Genomic DNA, 25,423 nt, shown 5'->3' with positions numbered 1-25,423 from the left:
TGCCTCGGTTTTTTTATTTTTGTTCCAATCAATCCTTACTATTACTTATATGGTTTTCTTATAGGAAAATACAAATTCTACACATGTAATTAACGATAAGCAGTGGATATAAATTATTCAGGGCAAATATAGAACCCATCTCATCTCATACCATCTGTATTAGGGGTGTGCATGGATCAGTTTAGGGCGGGTTTAGACCAAACCCATAACCATAACCAATGTGCCGGTTAATAGATAACCATAACCGATCCGTTATAACGGTTTCGGTTAATTGGTTTTGAAGGTTAACCATGATCAGAACAATATAATTGAGCATAAAACTTTGCTACTAAATATTACTCACAAAAATAAAAATAAAAATGACATGACGTCAACAAAATATATAACACATAATATTAATAATATATATTCAAACAAACGATAAATGAGTGAACATTTTAGTAAAATTAAATCATATACTAAAAAAATGAGAGCTTTTTTATTTATTACATTCATTAATTTTCTCCAACTTTTCAACAATGTCTTCTAATTATACTTCATAAAGTTGAAAATCTTGTAAATGGGACGGTTCGGTTATGACAGGTTTGAAACTATCTTTAACCAAAACCAACCCGTATTTGACGTTTTAGAAAAATCATTATACGGTTAACCGGATCAACAGTAAGCATCCGTTTGATCAAGTCACGTGCTCCAAGCGAAAAGAAATTTGGAAACGTAATTATCCAACAAGTAACAAATATCATGTCAATATTAGTTTTATTTCCATGTATAAAAAAAAACACCCTTAATTTTTTCATACAGAACAGGTATCATCAAAAGGAAGAGAACCGGACAGAAGAGCATACAAATACAATACAACTCCACAACTCCAAACATCAACTTCAGGACCAGCATAAAGTCGCCCTGAGACGACCTACATAAAAAAAAGTGTCGGTTCGCTGACGTGGCATCCTAGTTGTAAACATACGCCACGTGGACTAAAAATCTTTACCTCCGGTAAAGCATAATTAGGGCTACCACAAGTTGTTTTCAAAAGATGCCCGTCCCGCATAACATTAGCCAAACCAAAATCAACAACTATAACGTTACCTTTCGAGTCAAGAAGCACATTTTCCGGTTTAAGATCACGATGAACCACCCTATGATGATGACAACTCTCAACACGTGAAATAATCTACACATAGTAGCAACTATCTTATCAAAATCTCTTCTTTTAATATTTTCATAAAAATAGTACAATGCAAATTATGCAACATATGTTACTCACTTGTTGAAAGAAACGGCGAGCCTGATCCTCCTCAAGCCTACGGTACTCGGTTATATAATCAAACAATTCATCGCAGTTCATATACTCCATGATCACGTATAACTTCGTTTACATCTCGATGATTTCAAAAATCCTAACGATATGTGGATGCGAAAAAAGCCTCATTATTTTGATCTCTCTTCTCACTGAAAACATAATCACCAACATATTTGAATACATCAAGCCGGGGGTCTTATCTTATGTCCAAGGCTTGATGCAAAACTATTATCGAGCCGGGGGTCTCACCGGAAGCAGTCTCTTTATCTTTATGGGGTAGAGGTAAGACTGTCTACATCTTACCCTACTCAGACCCTACCATAGCTTTGCTATTGGTGGGATATACTGAGTACGATGATGATGATATTTGAATACATGATATAATAAATATTAAGAGGCAAGTTATCGAACATAAACTAGTCATAATAATAATACATTTTTCTCCACCGGATTCATCGATGGATTGCCACCAAGAATCTTATTGGCAACTCTGATCCCAGTTAAGATATGCATAACACTTTAACTTTACCAAAAGCTCCAAAGCCTAGGGTTTTGCCCAGTTTATAATTTGATAAAGATGGTAAGCATATTCCATTGGTTTCATCCATCATGTTAGGTTAGCTTGGGTTATTTTTACATAATAACAGAACAGTTTATATTTGATAAATTAGCATGTCAGATTATGTGTACATATATACATTGTTCAGAAGGAGTACATTGTTCAATATATTATTTAGACATGGTGAAAAGCAGCATCGGAGTACAAACTGTTCCGAGGCTGGATTTCGAGCAATGCGCTCGCCAGAAGGAATAACATGTTCCAAAAATTCTATACAAGTAGAAGGGTCTTCAAAATTAGCGCCGCGGGTTCCATTTGGGCTGATAAATCTGGTTCGCCTCAATGGAATTTCGAGGATCAATATCTACATTTAACACCCCGCCGCTAGAACCATCGCACTGCTACTAGGAAAATCAAAAAATCTACCATGTACTACCGCCCCAACACTAAAAGGGGGCGGCTGCACAATCTCGTCACCATCAAGAACAAAGTCTTGTCTGGCAAGGATTGCTTGGACTTCATAAATTCAGCAAACGAAATACCCGCTGACTCGCTGCCGGAAACCTTGGGCAATTCGTCCACAATCACCTTCATTGGTTCAATTGACGCCGTTGATTGAGAGCCGGACGGAATAACAGATTCCATCGACACAGGCACCGTAGCCACAATGGTTTCGCCCTCAGGCGGTCCAACCACACTCGTTATTATTGGCAAAGTAATCGCCTGTACAGTGGGCATAGCCTCAGACAAGTTGCCCACACTTGTCATCATCGACAAACTTGAAAAAACAGCCGCCAAAGAGGAGGTGACGGTGGAAGTCACAGGAGTGTCCACCGAAGAAGAGATCTTCGAAACACCTGTAACAATAATAGTTGATGTCAGAAAGGTCATAACAAACAAAGTTATAAAAAACAGCAAAATGTTATATCTGGAGACTTAACCAAACTGCTCATCTTCACAAACCCACCAAGACGTGGCTTCTTGAGAAGGCGAGGCGCCTCTTCTTCTTCTTCATCACACGCAGGTGTAGGCGCCGCATGGCGTGGGACAGTGAACGTTCCAGCGGCAGTAGAACAAGAAGATGAACTGGTAGATACGACGGTCGTATCCACAACAGTTCCAGGAGCAAAGGCTGCAGAAGACACAAGACCTGCCACCACCAAAATTGGGTGGCGACGAGCGGACTTGTGTCCACGACAGTCACAGCAGTCACAGGCTGCGATACTGAAGGCAAGGAGAAACCAACAGAAGTGTGGAGGCGGCTGGGAAAAACGCAGCGCCAACGCCAAAAGTCCAGAACCAAGCGGGCCTAGTAATGTCGCGGACGAAGATACAGGCGGCCCGAATGGAACATTGGACATGATGACGACATTGTCATCATCATCCACGATGTTTCTCGCGGCAGCATCTCTCGGAGACGCAACCGTCTTCCAGACACTTCCTTGTGCACCATCCCCAATACATTTAGGAAGGCACACAACGTGAGACAGTTTACCTGAAACATCCAAACCGAACGTCAGGAAATGGATATAAAAAAAGACGCTAACACTTACCATCTTTTGGGTTAACGAAGCTGGGAGGTGGCAGCGGCCGCGGAGGCAGTGACTGCCCCATAGGAAGAGGAAACACGAAGTTTGGAGCAGTCCTCATGAGGATTGGCTCCTCACGAGGAACCAACTCCCTCCGGCGCAGGATCTTGGTGCCCTCCGATGAAGGTTGCAGGAGGAGCATGGGATCCTTCACCTCTGTAAACGACAGAAATATTAGAAAAATCAAACAAATGAATGGAAGGCTGTAACGAACAGGTAAAGGACTAACCCTGACCACCGTTATGGATGACCCGAATCATAGTTGTATCCTCCCAAATACGACTCATGCCAAATAGCACCAGTGCCGCTCTGAGTAGTGACGGAGTGGGGAAAGGCTGACCTGTAAGGTAGTAAACCAGTCTGTCCCAGAATAGGGGACTGGTTTAGGCTCCGGGAGCTCCTTCACATCCGAAAAATGCATCACATGGGAACCACACGCGCGCTAACATAGAAGAACATACTCTTTCACTCGTGCAAACTCTTTGGCGCCTCCAAAGAAATGGCCTTGGCACCGGGACGGGTAAACAAATTATACCAACCCTGGGACAAACGCCACTGGTAGAAGGCCGCCATCTTGTCAGTCGTGGGCGTAATGTCGAGGTAGTGACAAGTGTACTCGAAATGGCGGAGACGAGCCATTCCGAGTGGATGTATTTGGCTCAGATGAAGACAAAAGGCATCCAGAACCTCCAGTAGGAATCGAGTAACGGGCAAACGAAAATTGCCCAGGAGAAAATACTCCTTATACACGGCAATCTTGCGTTAGGAGCTTGTCGAGCCGTCTTGCCCGGAGCGGAAAACTCAGGCTCAAACTCAGGGCCAAGGTTATAAACCTTGACCACGTTGTTGAAGTCCTCGGCAGACACACGGCAGCCGACGAACTCCATGGTATTACTCTTCTTGGGTTTGGTTGACTGGGATGGTTCGGTCATAAAACAGAAGAGAAGAATCAAAGAAAAAGGAGTTGTGAAAGGAGTTTGGGTGAATAATGAAATCCGAAAGAGGCAACTCCTCCTTTTATACCCATCGCAATTAATGTAGGAGAGGGTACAGAAAGGATGAAGGCCACGTGATCCAATCGCCAGGTGACACGCCAACGAGATGGCAGGAAGATGTGTTACAGCTGGGTGCGTCACCGGGATTCTCGCCCACGCGCCTGACACAGACGAAAAAGCTGCACTGCGAAGTGTAACCGTCGTCAAACCGTCATGTCAAACCGTCGTTTCACTGACATTCATTTAATTCATCTTTTCCTGCCAAGAAACACGTCATCACTTCAGAAAGGATGGAAAGATGACAAGTGTTGGCAAAATAGGCTCCGCCATGGGATGGTTTTCAATAACCACCCGTCAAAATAGGCTCCGCCATGGGATGGTTTTCAATAACCACCTGCCAAAATAGGCTCCGCCATGAGATGATTTTCAATAACCACCAACCAAAACAAGCTCCGTCATGGGATGGTTTTCAATAACCACCCGCCAAAAACGGCTCTGCCATGGGAGGGTTTTCAGAAAACCACTCGCCATAATGGGCTCTGCCGAAGGACGGTTTTCGTTAACCAAATGTCCAAATGAGGCAATGTCATGACGGTTTTAAATAACCAAAAGCCAAAAAAAGGCAACGCCAAAAGACGTAGACCAAAGCTCAAAACAAGTCGCACAAGATATTGGTTTTTGCTAACTACCAAGTGCACAACAAACAGTTACAAATACGAGTAAACCGTCAAAAGTCTATGATAAGTCTATAGCCCCCATTTCTTCTAAAAGGGCAACTACAGACTAGGGGGGACTTGTAGGGGTAGGGTACTAAACCTACCATCAAGCTAATGTAACACCCGATAAGGGGATAATCTATGCCCTAGGCGGAAGACTCAGAGCCACAACCGTAGCCTGATACACGCGGACAAACTGTGCGCTAGGCAGACTTCATGGTGCCACAACCATAGCCTAATATATAAACATTCCCTGACACCTCGGGAATGGTAGCGCAAAGATTTCCACCAGCATGGGACAAAAAGGAAGAATTTACATTGAGAATATCACCCAACCAATGGGGATGGGACAAAACATCAAGGACGGTACAAAATAGTACAACAAGTCCATGTCAAAAACCCATGATGTACACCAACCACTACTAGAAAAAATGCCTTCAATGGGCCCTGATGACACGCAAATGTGTGTCATTGAAAATTGAATATGACACGCTTCTCGTGTGTCATATTTTATGACACCTTTAATGACACCCATTTGTGACACACGTATTTGACATGCATTTATGACGCGTTTTCAATATTGGTGTTTACGACACCAATTAACGACATGCATTGATGCATGTCATTGTATAACTTTTATTTTTTTTGTTTTCTTTTGTTTTGCATAATTAATAATATTAAAATTAATGACTCATAATATTGCAGCAAAATTATACATTCCATTTCTAAATTAAACATCATGAATCAAATTATTACATATAATCCCCAAGTTAACAAAAGTGTTGGTTAATATTTAATGTAATACATATCACTAACGAAATATAAACGGTGTGTATACGCCGACCAATCTTCTCGAACAACATCGAAATCTGTCTCTGTGTATCCGTGTTTGCCTCCACTAACCTAAGTTAAAAATTAAACAAAAATCGTTAGGTCAAACCATGAGACAATTCTATATAACATTTTACAAATTAAAACAAACCTCATTGAGTCAAAAAGACAAAGCCACCTTGTTGATTGCATCCTTAAAGTCTTCGGTCCAGTCTCTAATCTCAGCCAGTTGTTAACATCTAGTAGTTGTAATTTCTGAAACAATAAACTATGTAACTGGTTAATAACATAAAATGCATCTAATCTAATAAAAATAAAGAAAAAATTGACACGTTTGATCTGGAAACTTTTTTATGTTTTTTCCTCACAAACGCATCGGTAACAAGATTCTAGGAACTAGAACATTAGCATTGGATTATAAATTGTGATAAAATATGTAGGAAATAGCTAAGGCTCGTATAAAGTTTTACTGCTTATACAATAAGATAATTGTGTTTCTAGAAGCTCAACGATGACTATTTGACCCGAGTGTGGCCTGGTATTGCTTAAATTTAGAAGCTCAACGATGAGCTTGATCCTAAAAACCAAATCTGGTCTATTGGTCCAAATGAAGTGTGTGGACAGTGGGTTCACTTACCAAGCTCCCAACCGTAGATGGTGTAGTTCCTTTTAACCGTGTAACGCATTAAAGTTCCAGCATTGGTTGAGTCCCAAGCTCCAATGGTAGAACCATCGGCTAGCACCGTCTTTCCCATGAGAACATTCAGTCCAAACGTAACCAGTGTCCTAAATGTAAAGAAAAACATTTAAAGACTTAAAAAACACACAAAAAGTTATTAACAAAACAAGAGTTTGTTTTGTTACCTTGTTTCTTGGGAAGATCTGTTTAGTCCATCCCATCTGGATAAATACAAGCAACCGTTGGTGAAACCAAACAATTCCGAGGGACAGACGGCTCTGTATTAGCCCGATAAGCAACCTTTTTTTATTGTTTTATTTGAACAACCTTTTTATTTAAAGGCCCGATAAACCCCAAACCGTGAAAACCAAACCAAAACTAAACATTCGTAACGGGTCAGTTTGGATCGGTTTTAAATTTGAACGGTTCTGTTTCGGTTTTGGGTTAGCCGGGTCAGGTCAGGTCGGGTAATTCGAGTTATAACAGATTATCGGGCTGCACTTTTTTTACAAATAATTATAAAGACTATCAATTGAACAGCCTTTTTATTTAACAAATACGCTACACTGATGCACATATGTTGACTTTTTTTACAAATAATTATAAAGACTATCAATTGAACAGCCTTTTTATTTAACAAATACGCTACACTGATGCACATATGTTCTTTCAAAACTCTAAATATATCGGCAACCTTCATTTAGTTTAAATAATTGAGTGATACGACTTCATGTTTACTCTAAACTATATGAAAAAAAGAGTATATTAAATGAACAAATTGGAGATAGAAAAAGGTAAATATAAGACAAGTCCAATCCAACCTACAATCAATATCCACACATGTTATATCCCTTCATCAAATCACATAAATTTTAAAATAAATAAATAGTAACTGTCATGGAGATATAACTGTTAGTTAATAAAAAAATACTAGCATTTTGGACCCGTGCTTCGCAACGGAACCGTTAAACCGAGCAAAAATAAATATAGGTAATAATTTTAAACTACGCACATGCATTGTGTGACATAATAACAGTTGTAAACTTTGAAGTGTTCAAAACAATTATTTTCTCATAAATGTACATGTTTGTTTTAATTTACTATTGCTACAAATGAGATCCACAGAAGCCGCAACTTATGTATAAAACCTTAACATGACTTTTATTTTCAATTTCAACATGTTGACTTCCAACAATTACTTGCATGGTTTTGTATAAGGGACTAACAACTCTATTAAAAAACGATATTGTCAATTAGCAGTGTACCAACTACCAAGGATCAACACCCTAGCCCTCAGTAGTAGTATGTCTGCAACTATAAATCATAGTATCATAAGTTTCGGTTTCAACTGTTAGCAAGCTACATGTATTAAGTCGAGCATTTCATCAAAAACCTAACTTGCACCGTTCAAAGATTGAAATCAGAAAATACAACCAAAAGACAAATTTCAAAAAGAAATAATTTGGAATATACACACACCTGCTTTAATCGAGCATCATTGCATCAGCCTCTTACAGAACTGAGAGACGATACCAGTGCCACCACCGCCACCTAGCTTTTGAAATCAAACTTGGCAGCGATGACAAAAAAAAAGTTGAGCAGGAACGGTTATCGAGACGACAACCACCATCATAAACGCTAACTTTATAACGTGTTTACATGCTTTTCCCATTTCTCAAATAACGGATTCACCACCATCTCCTGAACACAACAATTAGCATAATGTTTCTCGAATAACAGGTTCATCACCTGCTTTGCAGTTTCTTGAATAACCTGAATGCCTACATCATATGATTCTTAACTTAACTCTTTTAGAAATTTGTTTAACAAAATAAAGTAATAAACATATGTTAAGTTTTCTCAAACCTAAATTTTAAGTCAGGAAGGAAAGCTTGGCAAATAAAGTTGTTTACTTTCTGTTAATAGAAAAATTCATTGCTGGTCCATATAGTGGGTCGATGTCAATTTAATAAGGGATTCACCACCTTCTACTAAACACAACTAAACTGTATTTTAGGCCAACCATATGCTATTATTAAACCCTAGCCAAATAATAGTAGAATAAGATAAAATTGAAGAAATATACCTCAAAGAAGATGAAATCCTTCAAAAATTCCTTCAATAGAATCAAAATTGTGCTTCAATTCTTCAAAAATTCTGGAGTTTGTGTCTGGTGGTGGGGACGGAATGACGTGGTGGTGATGGCGTCCATGGCTGGTGTGGTGGCCATTTGTCATGGTGGTGATGGATTCCGTGGCCGGCCGTGGTGTTTGGATTCCGGTGTTCTTGGCTGATATGCAGGGGGTAGAGTTTTGACTGGGTGTTAAGAGAGAAAGATATTAGGTCAAATTAAATGGGTTTGGGTATTTTATATGGCCATATCATGATATGGGGTGTTAAGAGTTTTTAATTTTTGAGTGAAAGATGACTGGCATGGATGACACACAAACTTATTTTCGCAACTTATGACACTAGTTTTATGACACACAAAAATAAGTGTCATAAATCTTCTAATTTTCAAAAATTATGACACGCATGTCATGGAAGCCCTTTTTCTAGTAGTGAACCTCCACAACCGCACGAGGGGAGAATATAGTTGTTGGAAAGGCTGACAGGGTGGTTGGCCATACCCTCTCTCTCCTTCGGCTATAAATACCAACACATCTCCAAACGGTGGGGGATCCACGATCCAATATTACAACCCTCTCTCAATACATTCTCATATATTGCCACATACTGATTCTCACGCCGGAGGGTGGTTACGAGAGAATCCCCCCCCCCCAATTCCTCGTAACGAGCTCACGGTGTTCTGTTTTGCAGGATACTCATCTGCGCCAAGAAGGATTACAACCCATCATGGGAACACTTAACCATTACCCTCGGACTAACTCGTTATACCTTGAGGGGCGGATTTGTGTTTCTTCATAACCTAACCTAACATGATGGATGAAGATAATGGAATAAGCTTGCCACCTTTATCAAATTATAAGCTGGGCAAAACCCTAGGCTTTGGAGCTTTTGGTAAAGTTAAAGTAGCTATGCATATTTTAACTGGGATCAGAGTTGCCATTAAGATTCTTGATTGGCAATCCATCGATGAATCCGGTAGAGAAAAAGGTATTATTATTATGACTAGTTTATGTTCGTTAACTTGCCTCTTAATATTTATTATATCATGTATTCAAATATGTTGGTGGTTATGTTTTCAGTGAGAAGAGAGATCAAAATAATTAGGCTTTTTTCGCACCCGCATATCGTTAGGCTTTTTGAAGTCATCGAGACGCAAACAAAGTTATATGTGATCATGGAGTATATGAACTGCGGTGAATTGTTTGATTATATAACCGAGAACCGTAGGCTTGAGCAGGATTAGGCTCGCCGTTTCTTTCAACAAGTGAGTAACATATGTTGCATAATTTGCATTGTACTATTTTTATGAAAATATTAAAAGAAGAGATTATGATATGATAGTTGTTACTATGTGTAGATTATTTCAGGTGTTGAGAGTTGTTATCATCATAGGGTGGTTCATCGTGATCTTAAACCGGAAAACCTGCTTCTTGACTCGAAAGGTAACGTTAAAGTTGCTGATTTTGGTTTGGCTAATGTTATGCGGGACGTGCATCTTTTGAAAACAACTTGTGGTAGCCCCAATTATTGAAGATGACCACAAGTTGTTTGCAAAAGATGCACGTCCCGCATAACATTAGCCAAACCAAAATCAGAAACTTTAACGTTACCTTTCGAGTCAAGAAGCAGGTTTTCCGGTTTAAGATCACGATGAACCACCCTATGATGATGACAACTCTCAACACCTGAAATAATCTACACATAGTAACTATCATATCAAAATCTCTTCTTTTAATATTTTCATAAAAATAGTACAATGCAAATTATGCAACATATGTACTTGTTAAAAGAAACGGCGAGCCTGATCCTCCTCAAGCCTACGGTTCTCGGTTATATAATCAAACAATTCACCGCAGTTCATGTACTCCATGATCACATATAACTTTGTCTGCGTCTCTTATGACTTCAAAAAGCTTAACGATATGCGGATGCGAAAACAGCCTCATTATTTTGATCTCTCTTCTCACTGAAAACACAACCACCAACATATTTGATATGTATAATATTAAGAGGCAAGTTAATGAACATAAACTAGTCATAATATTACCATTTTCTCCTCCGGATTCATCGATCGACTGGCGATCAAGAACCTTAATGGCAACTCTGATCCCAGTCAAAATATGCATAGCTACTTTAACTTTACCAAAAGCTCCAAAGCCTAGGGTTTTGCCCAGTTTATAATTTGATAAAGCTGGTAAGCGTATTCCATTACTTTCATCCATCATGTTAGGTTAGGTTATGTTATTTCTATATAGCAGAACAATTTATATTTGATAAATTAGCATGTCTAAAATTATTAATGTATATACATATATATTGTTCGGTATATTGAAAGTAAAACTAATAATAAAACAACGGTACCTGTGGTGATCAGAAGATACAGAAAGAGTATGAATTAATTAAGAGAAGACGATTATTATGATCAGGTATTCAAGGTATAAATATTGACAAAAGCAGCATCAAAAACCCTCCATAGGAATATCAGTAATAATGAAACAGAGAACAAATTATTTAAGGGTGTCATATATTATTATTATTATTGGAACAAAAATATTGTGTTATTTTGTTTCCTTTTTTTTATTATGTTTCCATTATTATTATTATTATAACTTAGTCTTTAAGATTGAGCAATATCTACAGTAAACTCTTGTATCGTGACATATAGGGAAGATGATGAACTTCGTCAATTAGACAAGCAAATTACTTTTTAACCATCGTAGACAACTATAGGCGCTCAATTTGGGTTTTCCTTTTAAAACGCAAACTTGAACGAATGAGTGTTTGATCGGTTTACAAAAGATAGTTAAAATACAGTATGTGACCTTTACGCTCCAACTTGAGAGAAGATATTGAAAGAAAAATAATTTGTTATATTGTTTTGTTTCCATCTTTTTTTATTATTATCATGTAGGGTTTAGTTTAAATCCCCTATTGGATGGAGTATTGGATAAGAGTTTAGTGTATCATGAGAGCTTTTGAGAAAATCTGAATATTACTTATTCTCTTCCTTACTTATTTATAACAAACTAAATGCCTTACCTAGACAGAAAAATAAATCATTACTGATACGGATTATTATTAGGGGTAGCTATTGTTGGGTTTCTATGAAATTAACAAGCTTAGTTAACCATTTAACTAGTCACAATTAAGGCGGAAGCGTGATATTTACAAACTAAACATATGTATCCATGTGTTTATATATGTATATGTTCATGAATAACCTAGTTTATTCATGTTATAAGATTACCAATAATCTATTTACTAGAAACCCGAAGCAAGGATCAAATGATACGGAAAAGCTAAACTATCAAGCTTGTAAACACTTACATTCTTAACCCTTTAAGAGTTTAGTAGATGGTTGAAGAAGATGATGATGTGAATGCTAGACTTTCAAAGGAAAACCCTCAAACGGAATATACCCCGAGCCTCCAACACACACCGAGCTATGCTAGGAAGCTTGAACACGAAAAACCCGAGACCCGAGCCCTTCCTTTTTCTTTTGGCCGTAAACAAGAAAGAAAGAAAGAAAGGAAGAGTTGTGTTTTTGTTTACTTGAAAGTGTTATTATAATGTATCTTGATCTTGATCTTTTATCATTACACACCATCATCCAACATGGTGTTAGGTTTATGGTTAAGTTCACACTCAACCTTTTCATGACAAAATATTGACCAAGACATGGGGTGTGGGGCCCACCCAAAACCGGCCCCAATTATTATATTTTTTTTTTTTTTTTTTTATTTTTATTTTATTTATTTTATAAAGTATAAAATAAATATATAAACACCCCATCTTTTATAAACCTTTTTACAAAAGAACACATAGTTAAATAATCATTCCAATAATAATTATTTGAATAAATAAATTAACCAATTAATTTATTTAACACTTTCAAGTAATTATTCAGAAACCCGATTTCTGAATGTGTCGTGTTCTGTATTTGTTTTATAGATCATATCTCAACAAATACATAATTGGTGTGTGTCTAACTCGTTATTGGGTATGACCCGACTTGGATCAAACACAACTAGCCACATTAACCTAATTACGTGTCTCGGGCATACGATATTCCAACAGCTATAAACCCTAGCTTGAATAAACCTCCTTCGGTCGGCCGAAAGGAGAAAACCGAACAAGAACCTGTTCGTAAGGAGAAAATAATAATCTTTCTTTGAAATAAATTGCATACCATTCCAACCTCTTATTACAATGTTAAATAGAAAAATTAAAGAGAGAAACATAAAGAAAATCCCAACAATTAAGGAAATGATAAAGTCTAAATTTTAAACAATACTTAAAATAAAAGATGGTTGGAATGGGTCTTGATAATAACTCGATGGTCCAATGCTAGCCACGAATTATGACCGGCCCAATACTTGTATGACTGAGGTCGGGTGGTTCTTCAAGCGTATCCGGATCCGTATCAATTACATTATTCAACGTACTAGTAAACGAAAGGAAATGATAAAGATAAAACACCCACAATGCTTATAAATTAAAGTTACAAACATAACACAGAAAAAGATGTCTGTCGTATGTAGAAAAAGATATTTGTCATAACCCATTAGACCATCTCCAATGCAAGGAAAAAAAAGAGCCCTTAGTTGCCCTTAATGATGTGATTAATGACATGGATGAGAGAGAGTGGAAAAAGCCCTTAGCTAAGGGCTTAAAAAGGGAGAATGAGAATGGTGTTTTGTGAGAAGAGGTGTGGGACCCACATGATAATGAAGGAAAAGTTTTGATGTTAGTTAGCTTATGTGGCATTGGTAGATGATAAGGGCACATGATAAGGGCCACTTGCATTGTGGATGGTCTTATTGTTATATATTATTTGTCCTCTCTTATAAGCTTGAATTATTAATGTTATGCGTCATGCCTTTCATCGTTTTTTGGAGGGGAGCATACTCGGTTCTAGATGAGCATAAATTTGTAGGTATATGTATACCTTTTAAATTATTTTAGGGTATTTTTTTTTGGTTCTAGTCAATCCTTACTTAAATGGTTTTCTTATATTCAAATTTCAATATTGGAAAATACAAATTCTACACATAGATAAGCAGTGGATATAAATTATTCACTTTTCTACAAATTTTAAAAATTTCAGTCTTAATCAAGTCATTTTCAATAGTGGAATTCTGACCCATCGTCACCAACCTTCCTTCACCAGATAACTAACTATTTATGTAACTCGTTTAACAGTTATTACTATAAATATTAAGCAAGTAAATACCTGATTTGATTTGAGTTTCATTAGGTTGATAATTAAACAAGAGTTAAACAGGGTCCAAATAAACAAAACAAACATCCATCCATCCATCCATCCTAAAATACTAGAGTTTAAAACAACAATATTAATAATAATATTAAACAGGAGGATATTTCCAAACATTACTACTTTATTACCATCACCATCCACCTGAGCTTTTCTTACTGCCACCACCACCCCATCCACTGTTATTATCTCCATCATCCTTCTTCTGCCCCCAGCCGCCACCACCTCCCCACCCACTGTTACTACCAGCATCCTTGTCAGCAGCAGCACCACCTGAACCAGAAGTTTCACTGTTTTTCTGGCCCCAACTGCCGCCACTTCCCCCCGCTTCATTACTCTTCTGGTTGCCACCCCAACCTCCGCCACTTCCTCCCGCTTCAGTACTCTTCTGGTTGCCACCCCATCCTCCACCACCTCCGCCACTTCCTGCTGCTTCGGTACTCTTCTGGTTGCCACCCCATCCTCCACCACCTCCGCCACTTGCACCACCACCAGACCATCCACCTCCTTCAGTACTCTTTTTGCTGCCCCACCCACTACCTGCATCATTGTTAGCACTACTACTCCAACCGCCACCTCCACTACTAGCACCACCACTCCAACCGCCACCTCCACCACCCTCACCACTGCCTCCACGACCACCCCCACCACCACTCCAGCTACCATCGCCGTCACCACCACCACGACCACCCCTACCGCCGCGGCCACCCCTACCACCACGGCCACCCCCACCACTGCTCCAACCGCCACCACCACCCCAGCTGCCACCACCTCCGTAGCCCGAACCCTGATTATCATTATCAGAATCACCCCTACCGCCACGGCCACCCCCACCACTGCTCCAACCGCCACCACCTCCGTATCCTGAACCCTGATTATCGTTATCAGAATCACCCCTACCACCGCGGCCACCCCCACCACTACTCCAACCACCACCACCGTCGCCACGACCCCAGCTGCCACTGCCTCCATAAACCGAACCCTGGTTATCGTTATCAGAATCACCTCCCCGTCCGCGACCTCTTCCACGACCCCTTCCTCTACCTCGCCCACGACCACCGTCTTGATTATCAGAGCCACCCCATCCACCACTCCCACCTGCTTCAGTACTCTTCTTACCACCCCACCCACCATTATCTGCATCCGTGTTGGCATCACCTGAACCAAAACCACCACTGCTCTTCCCCCAACTACCTCCACCTCCACCAGACCATCCACCACTTCCTCCTGCTTCAGTACTCTTCTTTGCACCCCACCCACCGCCATCTGCATCCCCCTTAGTCTCACCTGAACCAGAATCATTCTTTTTTCCCCAACCGCCTCCACCACCACCAGACCATCCACCACCCCCACTTGCTTCGGTACTCTTCTTTGCGCCCCAACCACCGCCATCCCCAGAATCATTATCGTTACTCTTTTTTCCCCAACCGCCTCCGCCATCCCCAGAACCAGAATCATTATCGTTACTCTTTTTCCCCCAACCGCCTCCGCCACCACCCCCACCTGCTACAGTACTCTCTGTGCCCCAACCACCGCCATCTGTATCCCCCTTCGTATCACCAGAACCAGAATCATTATCGATCTTTTTCCCCCAACCGCCTCCACCCCCACCCGCTTCATTACTCTTCTTACTCCCCCACCCACCCCTATCTGAATCCATGTTGGTGTCCCCTAAACCAGAAGCACTACTCTTCTGTCCCCAACTTCCGCCACCGCCACCACCAGACCATCCACCACTGCCCCCTGCTTCAGTACTCTTCTTTGCACCCCATCCACCACTATCCGCATCCATCTTCGTCTCACCTGAACCAGAAGCATCGTCGTTGCTTTTCTTACCCCAACTACTACCACCTCCACCACTTACACCCGCACTCCAACCACCACCACCGTCGTCACCTCCACTTGCACTACCACCTCCTCCACCACAACCACCGCCTCCGCCTCCCCCACTCCAACCACCACCGCCACTGTCACCGCCTCCCCCACCCCAACCACCACCGCCGCCGCCACTGTCACCGCCACCCCAACTACTACCTCCACCTCCATAACCTGAATCCTGGTTATCATTTCCAGAGTCATCTCCTCTTCCCCGTCCACGCCCTCTTCCTCTTCCCCGCCCACGACCTCTCCCCCGTCCACGGCCACCGCCATCTTGATCGTCAGAGCCACCCCAACCACCAGTTGAAACAGGACGGACCGGTTCACGGGGATCATCGATGTGTTTTTGGAAATAAGCAACTAATCTATCAATTTCCTGAAACATCTGTTTCCTGAATCTGAACCCTTTCGGATACAACCCAATATACTCATGATGTGCATTTGAAGTCCTTATGTATGTTAAGATAAACGCCCCTGGATGTTCATGAGACACACCAAAAGAATACACAATTCTCATTGGGTGTTCAGTTTTTTCCTTCCTTAAACTCTCATCAACTTCAGCTTTTGTCCCATGCTTAAACATTCTGTAATCCAACATTTTCTTCAGATTAGCCACCAATGGATCTACATATTTAGTAATCACCTGCGCATATAAAATTGTAAAAAATATCAAACACAGATTGCATAAACATTACATATGAGAATCAAATTATGGTTAGAAACTGACCGCATCAAGATCCGCAAATACGTCATCTCCGATTTTCAATGTTTTCCCGAGACGAAGCAAGCTTGAAATATCCTTCTGGTCTTTTTCACCTTCTAGAATGTCCTTGTGAGCATATACTCCATTGTAAACTTTGAGTGTCAAAGTTAAGTATGAGGGTCCACGAGAACTAGGATGGAGGATACTCGCACCGGATTCTTTCCCAGAAAGTAACTGTAAAAGTAGGTAAATTAATGAACACAAAAACTAATTTAAAAATAATATATATTTATAAGTAAAAGAGTAAGAAAACTGGTTAAACTCACATCTATTGCGTCATCAATATTAACATTCTTGAAGTGAGGATGAACAATCATTCTTGGCTTAAAAAGTTTCTTTGCTATCTCCTTCACCTTATTAGGCTTGTCATTTCCAGACCCTAAAGTTTCCCGAACCTCTTTATAATAAGGATCCACCGGTTTATCAATCTCAGAAGACCAATTACTCTTCATATGGCTTTCCTTACAGCTAAGAGAAACCTGGTACCTATCTTTCACAACTGACTTAATTTTACAAGTCAAAGTTTGACCTTCCTTTACCTTATCAGTCAAATCATCATCGTCATTACAATCATCACTAAAATCTTCCTTGTATAGCATCCCGCTCAACCCTGATGCAAGACTACAGATTGCCCTCTGAGGTAGCACCCGGCGGACCGTAACCTGCACAATCCTCCCTTCTGAAAGTGAACTGTTCGTCTCACCAGAAATCATGCAAAACTCTTCTTCTTGACTCGGTTCCACATATTCTCTTCGACAGTCTTGAAAACCGTGCAACAATTCCATCTTTATAAGGGTTATTGTGTCTTTTTTATTCTCCAATTTCTTAGAGTTAGCATACGTGTCAACATCCAGACTCTTTAACAAGCTAGGATTCTCTCTCAAGTGAAGCACAGCTATATCAATTATGTCATCATCATCATCATCATCAATGATGACATCATCGTTTACAGCAGCACGATATATATCTTTAGCTAACTCTTGTGCAATACAATATGATTCCGGGTGAATCCTAGTATCATCTAACAAATCAATCAACTGACTACTGCTGACAGCATTTCCACTTCGCCGAACACGTAAGAAACCGACAACGTTTATAAACACTGACCTACCAAGATTATGGTTCAACAAGTCCTTTCTCAAGTATATAGAACCGGATCTCACTAAAGATCGTTGTAAAGAAGCAGCTTTTGTGGGTCCCAGTCCAGAAATGAATTGTAGAGGTGCAAATAGCCATTCATGACTTATAGCCAGATTTACATCTAGGCCCACTTGGTTAGTGATATCTACCATTACTTGTTCAACTACGTCATACTTCTCATTTGATGTAAGAAAGCTCTGTAAAGGACCAAGTTTCCATGATAATATCTCCTTCCCGGACCCACAAAGAGTTGCAGCCATTGCTAACGGATTTTGAAGATAACGTCCAAGAGCAACAGCACGCTTAACAATGCCTGAAATAATATAATTTTGTATAAGACAGCATTAGCATTCAAATAATATAACTTTGTAATCATATTTGCCACATCTGATTAACACGAATAGTGCTTACCAGTTCGAGAATGAAGCTGCTCAGATGATATTTCTGAATTTTCATACAAGCGAGGAAGAGACTCATCCCCATATACAACACTTAGGCCATCGACGTCATCCATCTTGCAAACTATCTGCAATAATGATAACAAAATGATATAAATGAAAGGTGTTGCATATCTTTCGCTACACAAATGATTAGAAAACAAAAAAACACATAATTACATAAAAAGAAGTAACCAGATTATAAAACAAGGTTATGTATTACCCACTTGAGAAATATATAACCCTGTTTCACAAGTTGTTATAATAACTTTTTTTCAATCATCTCGTCTATTAACTTCTTATTTTCTTAAATGATCCAGAAGGTTAACTTTATTATCTAATTCAGATTATTCAGAATCGCGTAATCATTATAAAAACATTAATCCAAACACAATCTAAGAAAAATGCACTAACCTCATAAATATCTTCCTTCAGCCGGCTACAAGGCACACTCACAGCTCCCAAAATAACAACATTGGGTTTGTGATCTGTCATGAATTTCAAAATTCGTAACTGATCATTCTTCTTGCGTTGCTGATCGTTAACACTTTGACCACGTATACTCAAAGAGCCAGCAGTCAGCACATCAACAACTTCACCAAAAGCATCCAGCATCACAAAAGTTGTTGCAGGCCTACCCGGGCCCCAACAGCATGCCATAACCCTAGGTGAATCAAATCCCTTCTTCTGATAAGGTGCAACCGACACTTTATCCCTTAGCAATCTTCCATATTCCATTTGTAGCCAACTTTTTGCTCTGCTTGTTAACAAGGATCTTGCTTCTTTCTCCATAGAAGGTAGAAGGAAACCATCAAATGCATCTTTTATAATCTGCTTTCGTTGTTCATTCCATAATACAACAGATTCACTAGTGCCAGTACTGAGGTAATAGTCATTAGCATCACTAATTAACTTATCATGGGAAGTTGTAGAAAGCTTTAGAGAAACTTGGATGAGATTATCAAGCTCGGCTTTCTGAATTAGAAGCCACTGTGCATCATCAAACTTTGTTAGTGGTTTGTCCTTTAACCATTTGATTCCTGCAAACTGATGATGGGAGTCTATAACTAGCTTCCCTTCAGCAGTGGGACTTGTTGATACTGTTGCATTTTCCATAAAGAAGTCACGAACATGTTTTTTCACCAGCGGCTCATTGCTAATCTCAAGTGCAGCCTAAAATAAGAAATCAAAATGCATTCGTAAGATTCAAAACCAAGTGATAACAGAACATGGATAATAAACAAATAACAATCTACCATACCATGTGCCTAGCACCTGCAAGCACAGCTTGCGGGTTATCAAACGTTGGACATGTAAACCTTGATGCCACATCTTCGGGGGATTCAACAGCATTCTGTGGTTCATCTCTCTGCATAAATCCATAAATCCATAAACCAGAATCAATATCTATATTCAGTTATTTATATAGCGAATGATGCATAGAAATTTATCACTAACCATTTGTTCAAGAGAAATCAGTAATCCAAATTCCTCAGAGCTATAACCAAACTTGATAGCAACAACCCGAAGGCCAGCTTCACTGCAAATGTTATACTGTGATCTTCTCTTAGGCCTCTTGAATTCCCCATCATTGACTACAACTTCACCAGGTGGAAAATGAAGGTTAAATTTGGCGTCCACGTCATCGATTTCCCGTTCTGTTTCAGCCATATTTAAGAACTTGATAATTGACTCAAAAAATTTCTGATCCAAATGAACACGAGTTTCATCATATATGTCTCTGTCTTCATCAAACCGCTTATTGTAGTACAGTTGTAGAGCACTTTTCCTTTTTTGAAAGAGTAACCATTTATTGTCTAAATCCAATATATTCCAAAGTGCCTGCATAAATAACCCACCTCGTTTTAGACCTTTTTTGTGCATTCGTTTACATATTAGTATATCATCAACAAAAATTTACTTAGTTTCATTTATACCTTGTGCCACCTCAGTGTTGGTTTTTCATCAGAAGAATATTGATTCTCCAAATCAGCTTCTTGATCCTTAAACAAGCTTTGGCACTCCTCCTTTCTATACATAGCAATAAATGGCACCTGATACAAGTGGAAAAATACAAACTTCACACATCTACTTAAAAAAACATAGAAACCATATGTCAAAAGAGGCAGAATGAGTAAATTAGCTATGGGTCAAAACCAATAATTTTGTACGAGTTGGTGAGGTCAAACCAAAAGACATTTTGTCCAAATATGATTATAGATATTGTATTGGTTCAATGATTATCTAGTTCATTGAATAAAACGATTTAAAAAGTTGTATCCACTTATGGGTGAGTCTCAAACCGTTCCATCAGTTTCCTTTTTAGCTAGTCATATATTTTCAACATGTTTGACCAATTTAATATAGTTTCCAGTTTGCCATTTGAGTTAAAGATTAACACTTACATCAAAATTATCCACATGAACAAGCTTCAAAAACCTTTTAATATCTTCCTTAAGTGTAGATAGCTCATTTTCATTTCCTTCTTCAGTAATATTACTACCACCTTTGGCCAATTTAAGTTGATTAATAATCCAGTTACTCTCTCTGTCTATGGTCATAGCAAATGCCAAATGAGATCCAGTGATTTCGTCAAATATCTATATACAATAATACCTTAAATAATTATCAACAAAATCAAAGGTGTATGATAGGAACTTTGCAAAAGTATGTTATTAGCACAAAAACCTGCATTCTTTCAGGAATGTCTGTCTTCTTAATTTGATCATCTTTCTTAGTCATGTACTTCTCTGAATTGAGAATTGGTTCAAACTCATCTTCAACTTTTGCTTCCTTTGACTCACTAGTCTCATCATATTTGTTAACTTTTGAAAACTCATCAAGATCACCAAATATGTCATTAGAAGAAGCTCCTGCTGACTGTGTTGACTTTTTCTTCCTATCATTGGGACTTCAGCATTATACGCAAAAGCATCAATAGTGAAACAATTAAACAAACATTTATTATTATTCAGCAGCAAAACCATTACCACGATGGACCACCATGTTCATCTGCTACATCATCCTCTACAATAAAGTCAGCCATGTCATCTTCATCACTTCCGTCTAGAATTGGATCTACAAATTGTGGGTTGTTAGAAATTATGATACAAGCCATCCATTTAATTGCAATCAAATGAAAAGTTTTGGTATGTAAAATCTACCATCATCCGCTCCAAACAAATCGTCAAGATACCCTGATGTTCCTTCATCAGCATTAGTTCTTGCTTTCTTCAGCCGATTAAACTTACTTTCCTATTGAATTCAAAAACAAAACATCAGACCTAACAAGAGAGAAAAAAATATCACGTGTTGAAATATTACTTGACTTATTAAGTAAAGCAACAGACTCACATGTTTTGAGCGACGAATGCCAGTGTTTTCTTCAATAAGCTCGTAATCCTCATCATCAACAACAAAATTCTTCTGTGATCTGTAAAATTGGCAAAACAAAAGTTAGAAAGACAGTAACACAGTAATAACCAACAATATACACAAAATCTACCTCTTCTTTTTCTTCCTTTGACTCCCACTACCAACGACTTTCACGTCGTCTTCGTCTTCATCATCATTCACTATGAATCCGTCAACCTCAAACTCATCTAGCCAAAGCAAAACAACACATTCGTATAAAAACCTCAAACTGAAGTACATAATAGAGAAATAACATTAGAACATTATATGGCAGAGATAAAATATAAATAGACATGCACATAAAAGATACTTTTAATAAAAAAAATAAGTAAATAATAAAACATTTTATCTTCTTCATTAGACATGCATATAAAAGATAATTTTAATAAAAAACAATAAAAACAAAACATGCAAAATAATGCAGAGATTACACACCTAGATCTTCGTCTTCGATATCATCAAGCTCTATCGTCTCGTCGACTTCAGCTATAAATATCAATACACAGAAGCATACATACACATAAGCACTATAGCAAAAAAAAAAAACTCAAAATGAGAGTAAATATACCTTCACGTTTGGACATTCTCTTCTTCCTCGCCATAATTACGCGATTAAACAACAAACCAAAGCTAAAAACCCAAAAACCATAAAAAGTACAGTGAAATTAGGGTTTTCAAAAACCCTAACCTCGCAAAACACAAACGATACGATTCAAAGAGCTAGAAACAAAATACGATCACGATTTCATGAAGATCACTAGCGATTTGAAGTGTAATATGGTTTGAGACTCTACCTACCACGAAACGCAAGGAAACTGAAGCGGCAAACGCTGATCGTTGACGGAGATGGTTGCAATGTAGCTTAGGAGGCTACTGGTTACACCGAAACCCTAGAAATCATCGTTATTGGACCTCCATTAGCAGCAATTTGAAATGTGTGTTGAGTGAGTGAGAGCTTGTGAATGGAAGGAGAGAGGTTTTTAATGGAAATTGTACACTTGTCAGGGTTTCGGTTTTAGCGCCTGTATTTGTTGTAAATTGCATGTAATGTCCTTGTGAATTAGGTGTGTTTGGTTCATAGTTTTACTAAGAAAATATCTAAAACAAGCTTAGACCACCCGTAGTGGCAGCTTTGCCACCCACGTTAAGGAAGGAAAATGCGGGGATACACCGTCCCCCATGCGTTATGTTGATTTTTTTTGTGCGTTATATATAAAACGCGGAGAATGGCATACTAATCAAAACTGGACCGTTGCTTGTTTACCGTTGGAGAATTAAAAAAAAATCCTATATATTAAACAATTTCATCCCCAATCAAACCTCATCAAATTTATAAAAATTCTCTTTCAACTCTATAATTCCTTACACAAAATTCACTATATATGGATCCTCCATCTATATATAAACAGTTTGTCGGGCCCGACCAACAAGTCGAGGACGTGGAGGACGAACAGGCGGTTATAAGTGCGATTATGCTCGCGACAAAGTATATGAGTTCCGTTATGGGTGCGATTAGCTCTGCACCCCCCGTTTCAAAAAGAGCATATATCGAACGAGATCGTGCCGAAGCCAACAACCGGTTGATGGCGGATTACTTCTGCGACTCGCCGAGATACAAGAACCCGAAGACGACGAGGGCGAACACGACGATGACAACAACGACGAATAGTTTTTTTTTTATTTTCTTGTAATATTTATTTAATAAAATATTATTGTTATTTGATTATTCTTATTAAAAATTAAAATAAAAAAACAAAAAGTGTAAAAGTGACCAGGCGTCACGTGGCACATAATGTCTGGATGTGGAGAGTTATGACTACAACATGTTTTTGTAAAAAACCATAACTCTGACTGGGCGTCACGTGGCGCATAATGCCTGGCAGTGGAGCTTTATGACTACACATGGTCTTATACGTCCTGTTTTTGAGTTTTTTTAAAGGACGGAAAGAAAAGGAAACTAAGGATAGTTAAAAAATAGGTGTTTTTGAGTTTTTTTTAAAGGACGGAAAGAAAAGGAAACCGCGAAGGCAAAGGGCCAAGGCGGTCGCGGGGCGCCTAGGCCTTCTAGTCAGCAAAAAAAAACAAGCCGTGCCGCGCTAAGGCAAAAGGCAATATGCCTTCGCGCGGCGCCTAGGGCTCCCTGGTCAGCCATCTTTGCAAGTCCAAGCCCGTTACTCGCTTATATAAACATCTCTTGCAAACCTAGCCGAATCTAACAACAATTGGAGCCGATTTTCCAAGGGTTTGTGAAGGTTTTGAGGCTAGGAATCAAGGAGGATCATCAAGCTTTCATCCAGGTGTTCAATGATCAATCGCAAAGGGTTTTATCCCTCTAATTTTTGTTCCTTGTTCATTATTTATCATGTCTTTCCTCTTTGTTTTTAATACTTGTTTAGGATTGTTTTCAATAATGATTTTAGGCTAGACTTCATGTCTACCTAGGTTTGATGAACATGTTTGAGACTTGATTCTTGCTTTGGACTTATGCTTTGATTATGGTTTCGTTTTATTAATAGTAAAAGACTTGATTTTGTTTACATGATGCATATGAATGTTTATTATCTTGGTTGATTATTAATTATTGCTTCACATGGATCTTGCTTTCTATTTATTGTGTTATTTAGATATTAGGGTTCATGTTTAATCATTACTTGGTGTTTTGATTATTATGGTTGAATAGGCCTATTAGATCATAGAAGTTTATTAATCGTTAATTAGGATTTTGAATGTTTTGCTAAATTCCAATAGCTGTGAGGTGAGGAGTTGTTCATGTGTCTTGGTCAATTGCATGCTAGGATAGTAGTGACAATATTCTTGCTTATTGTGTTGATCCTTGTTCATGATGTCATGTTAGTTTATCAAGTTATCTAGAGTTTTGTGTTTAGTAAGATTGCTTGTTTTAGATACTATTAATTAACCATATTTGATAACCGTAAGGAAGTCAATATAACTGATTGCTTAATAATCTAACATTCATTCTTTGGGATTTCGTTTGATTCAGTCAATGGTCCTTAGGGTTTGTTAGATGAATACGTTTAGAAATCAGTTTCCATAATTATGTTATTTGTCCATTGCTTGATGATTGTTGATTCATGGGATTCTTACCTAGGTAGATTCCTTCTCTGATTGGTTTCGATCTTGTGTTTAATTGCTTGTTTTCTTGTTTACTTGCTTATTTATTTTCTTAGTTTAATATTAGTTTAAAACCCCCCTTAAAACATTAATAATAAATAGTCGTGTCGCAAGTCGAGTCTAATTAGTTAATTAACGTATTTATAGAGTCTTGTGGGTTCGATATTCCGGACTTACTTAGCTTTAGTACAATTGACCGGTTCACTTGCCGGTGTTTTGTGTAGTTGAGTCATAAGTCTAGTTTTTATTACTTGTTTAGTTTAGTTAATATTTAATTGACTGTTTCTAGCACATCAAGACACTTTTAGAAGTATATCCGTAAAAAAACTAAGATACAAAATATCGACTAAAAGTACCGTTTTCGCATGCTACATGTATTTACAATTTTACATTATGCATTTGTGGCAAACTGTAGATGCTCGTTACACGTGTTTCAGTTGTCGACTTATGTAAAAAAAAATCTAATTAATGTAACTTACATATAATACATTTGGAAAAAAATGTTCACTTTTTATTGTGTGATTCTCAAAGTTCTCACGACTCATAATGGTTCTTAAAAAAACTTGATCCATATACTACGTT

At 38.6% G+C, this 25,423-nt stretch overlaps 2 protein-coding genes and 1 pseudogene across 2 annotated transcripts in view; 1 reads left to right on the top strand and 2 right to left on the bottom strand.

Moving 5' to 3' along the window:
• LOC143636203 (WD repeat-containing protein PCN-like) overlaps nt 1-25,423 on the top strand; it is a 181,410-nt gene that overhangs the window by 144,709 nt on the left and 11,278 nt on the right. The gene's annotated exons all lie outside the window — the stretch shown is intronic.
• LOC143636177 (SNF1-related protein kinase catalytic subunit alpha KIN10-like) lies at nt 597-11,288 on the bottom strand (annotated as a pseudogene).
• Nucleotides 14,629-22,643, bottom strand: LOC143636176 (transcription elongation factor SPT6-like). Its single transcript, XM_077103834.1, has 18 exons — nt 22,508-22,643; nt 22,278-22,397; nt 22,145-22,195; nt 21,801-21,897; nt 21,650-21,728; nt 21,460-21,550; nt 21,286-21,373; nt 20,984-21,206; nt 20,701-20,895; nt 20,233-20,349; nt 19,754-20,137; nt 19,557-19,664; nt 18,710-19,468; nt 18,270-18,384; nt 16,985-18,171; nt 16,683-16,892; nt 14,667-16,598; nt 14,629-14,634 (listed from the first exon to the last, which is right to left on the bottom strand). Exons 2-18 carry the CDS (start codon nt 22,309-22,311, stop codon nt 14,629-14,631), a joined length of 5,676 nt encoding a protein of 1,891 aa, XP_076959949.1. The 5' UTR covers nt 22,312-22,397; nt 22,508-22,643.

Source organism: Bidens hawaiensis, unplaced genomic scaffold, assembly GCF_021521415.1.
Source record: "Bidens hawaiensis isolate Kalapana, Puna unplaced genomic scaffold, B.hawaiensis_p1.1 tig00007801_1, whole genome shotgun sequence".
Classification (NCBI taxonomy): Eukaryota; Viridiplantae; Streptophyta; class Magnoliopsida; order Asterales; family Asteraceae; genus Bidens; species Bidens hawaiensis.
This window is presented reverse-complemented; position numbering and strand designations above follow the sequence as displayed.

What these genes read in the sequence shown, in the direction of transcription:
- LOC143636176 (XM_077103834.1), bottom strand. Translation starts at nt 22,311, where the DNA reads ATGGCGAGGAAGAAGAGAATGTCCAAACGTGAAG. An exon ending in CAAAGGAAGAAAAAGAAGAG is followed by an intron (nt 21,729 to 21,800) that starts GTAGATTTTGTG and finishes CCAATTTTACAG; the next exon opens with ATCACAGAAGAATTTTGTTG. An exon ending in TTTGTTTGGAGCGGATGATG is followed by an intron (nt 21,374 to 21,459) that starts GTAGATTTTACA and finishes CACAATTTGTAG; the next exon opens with ATCCAATTCTAGACGGAAGT.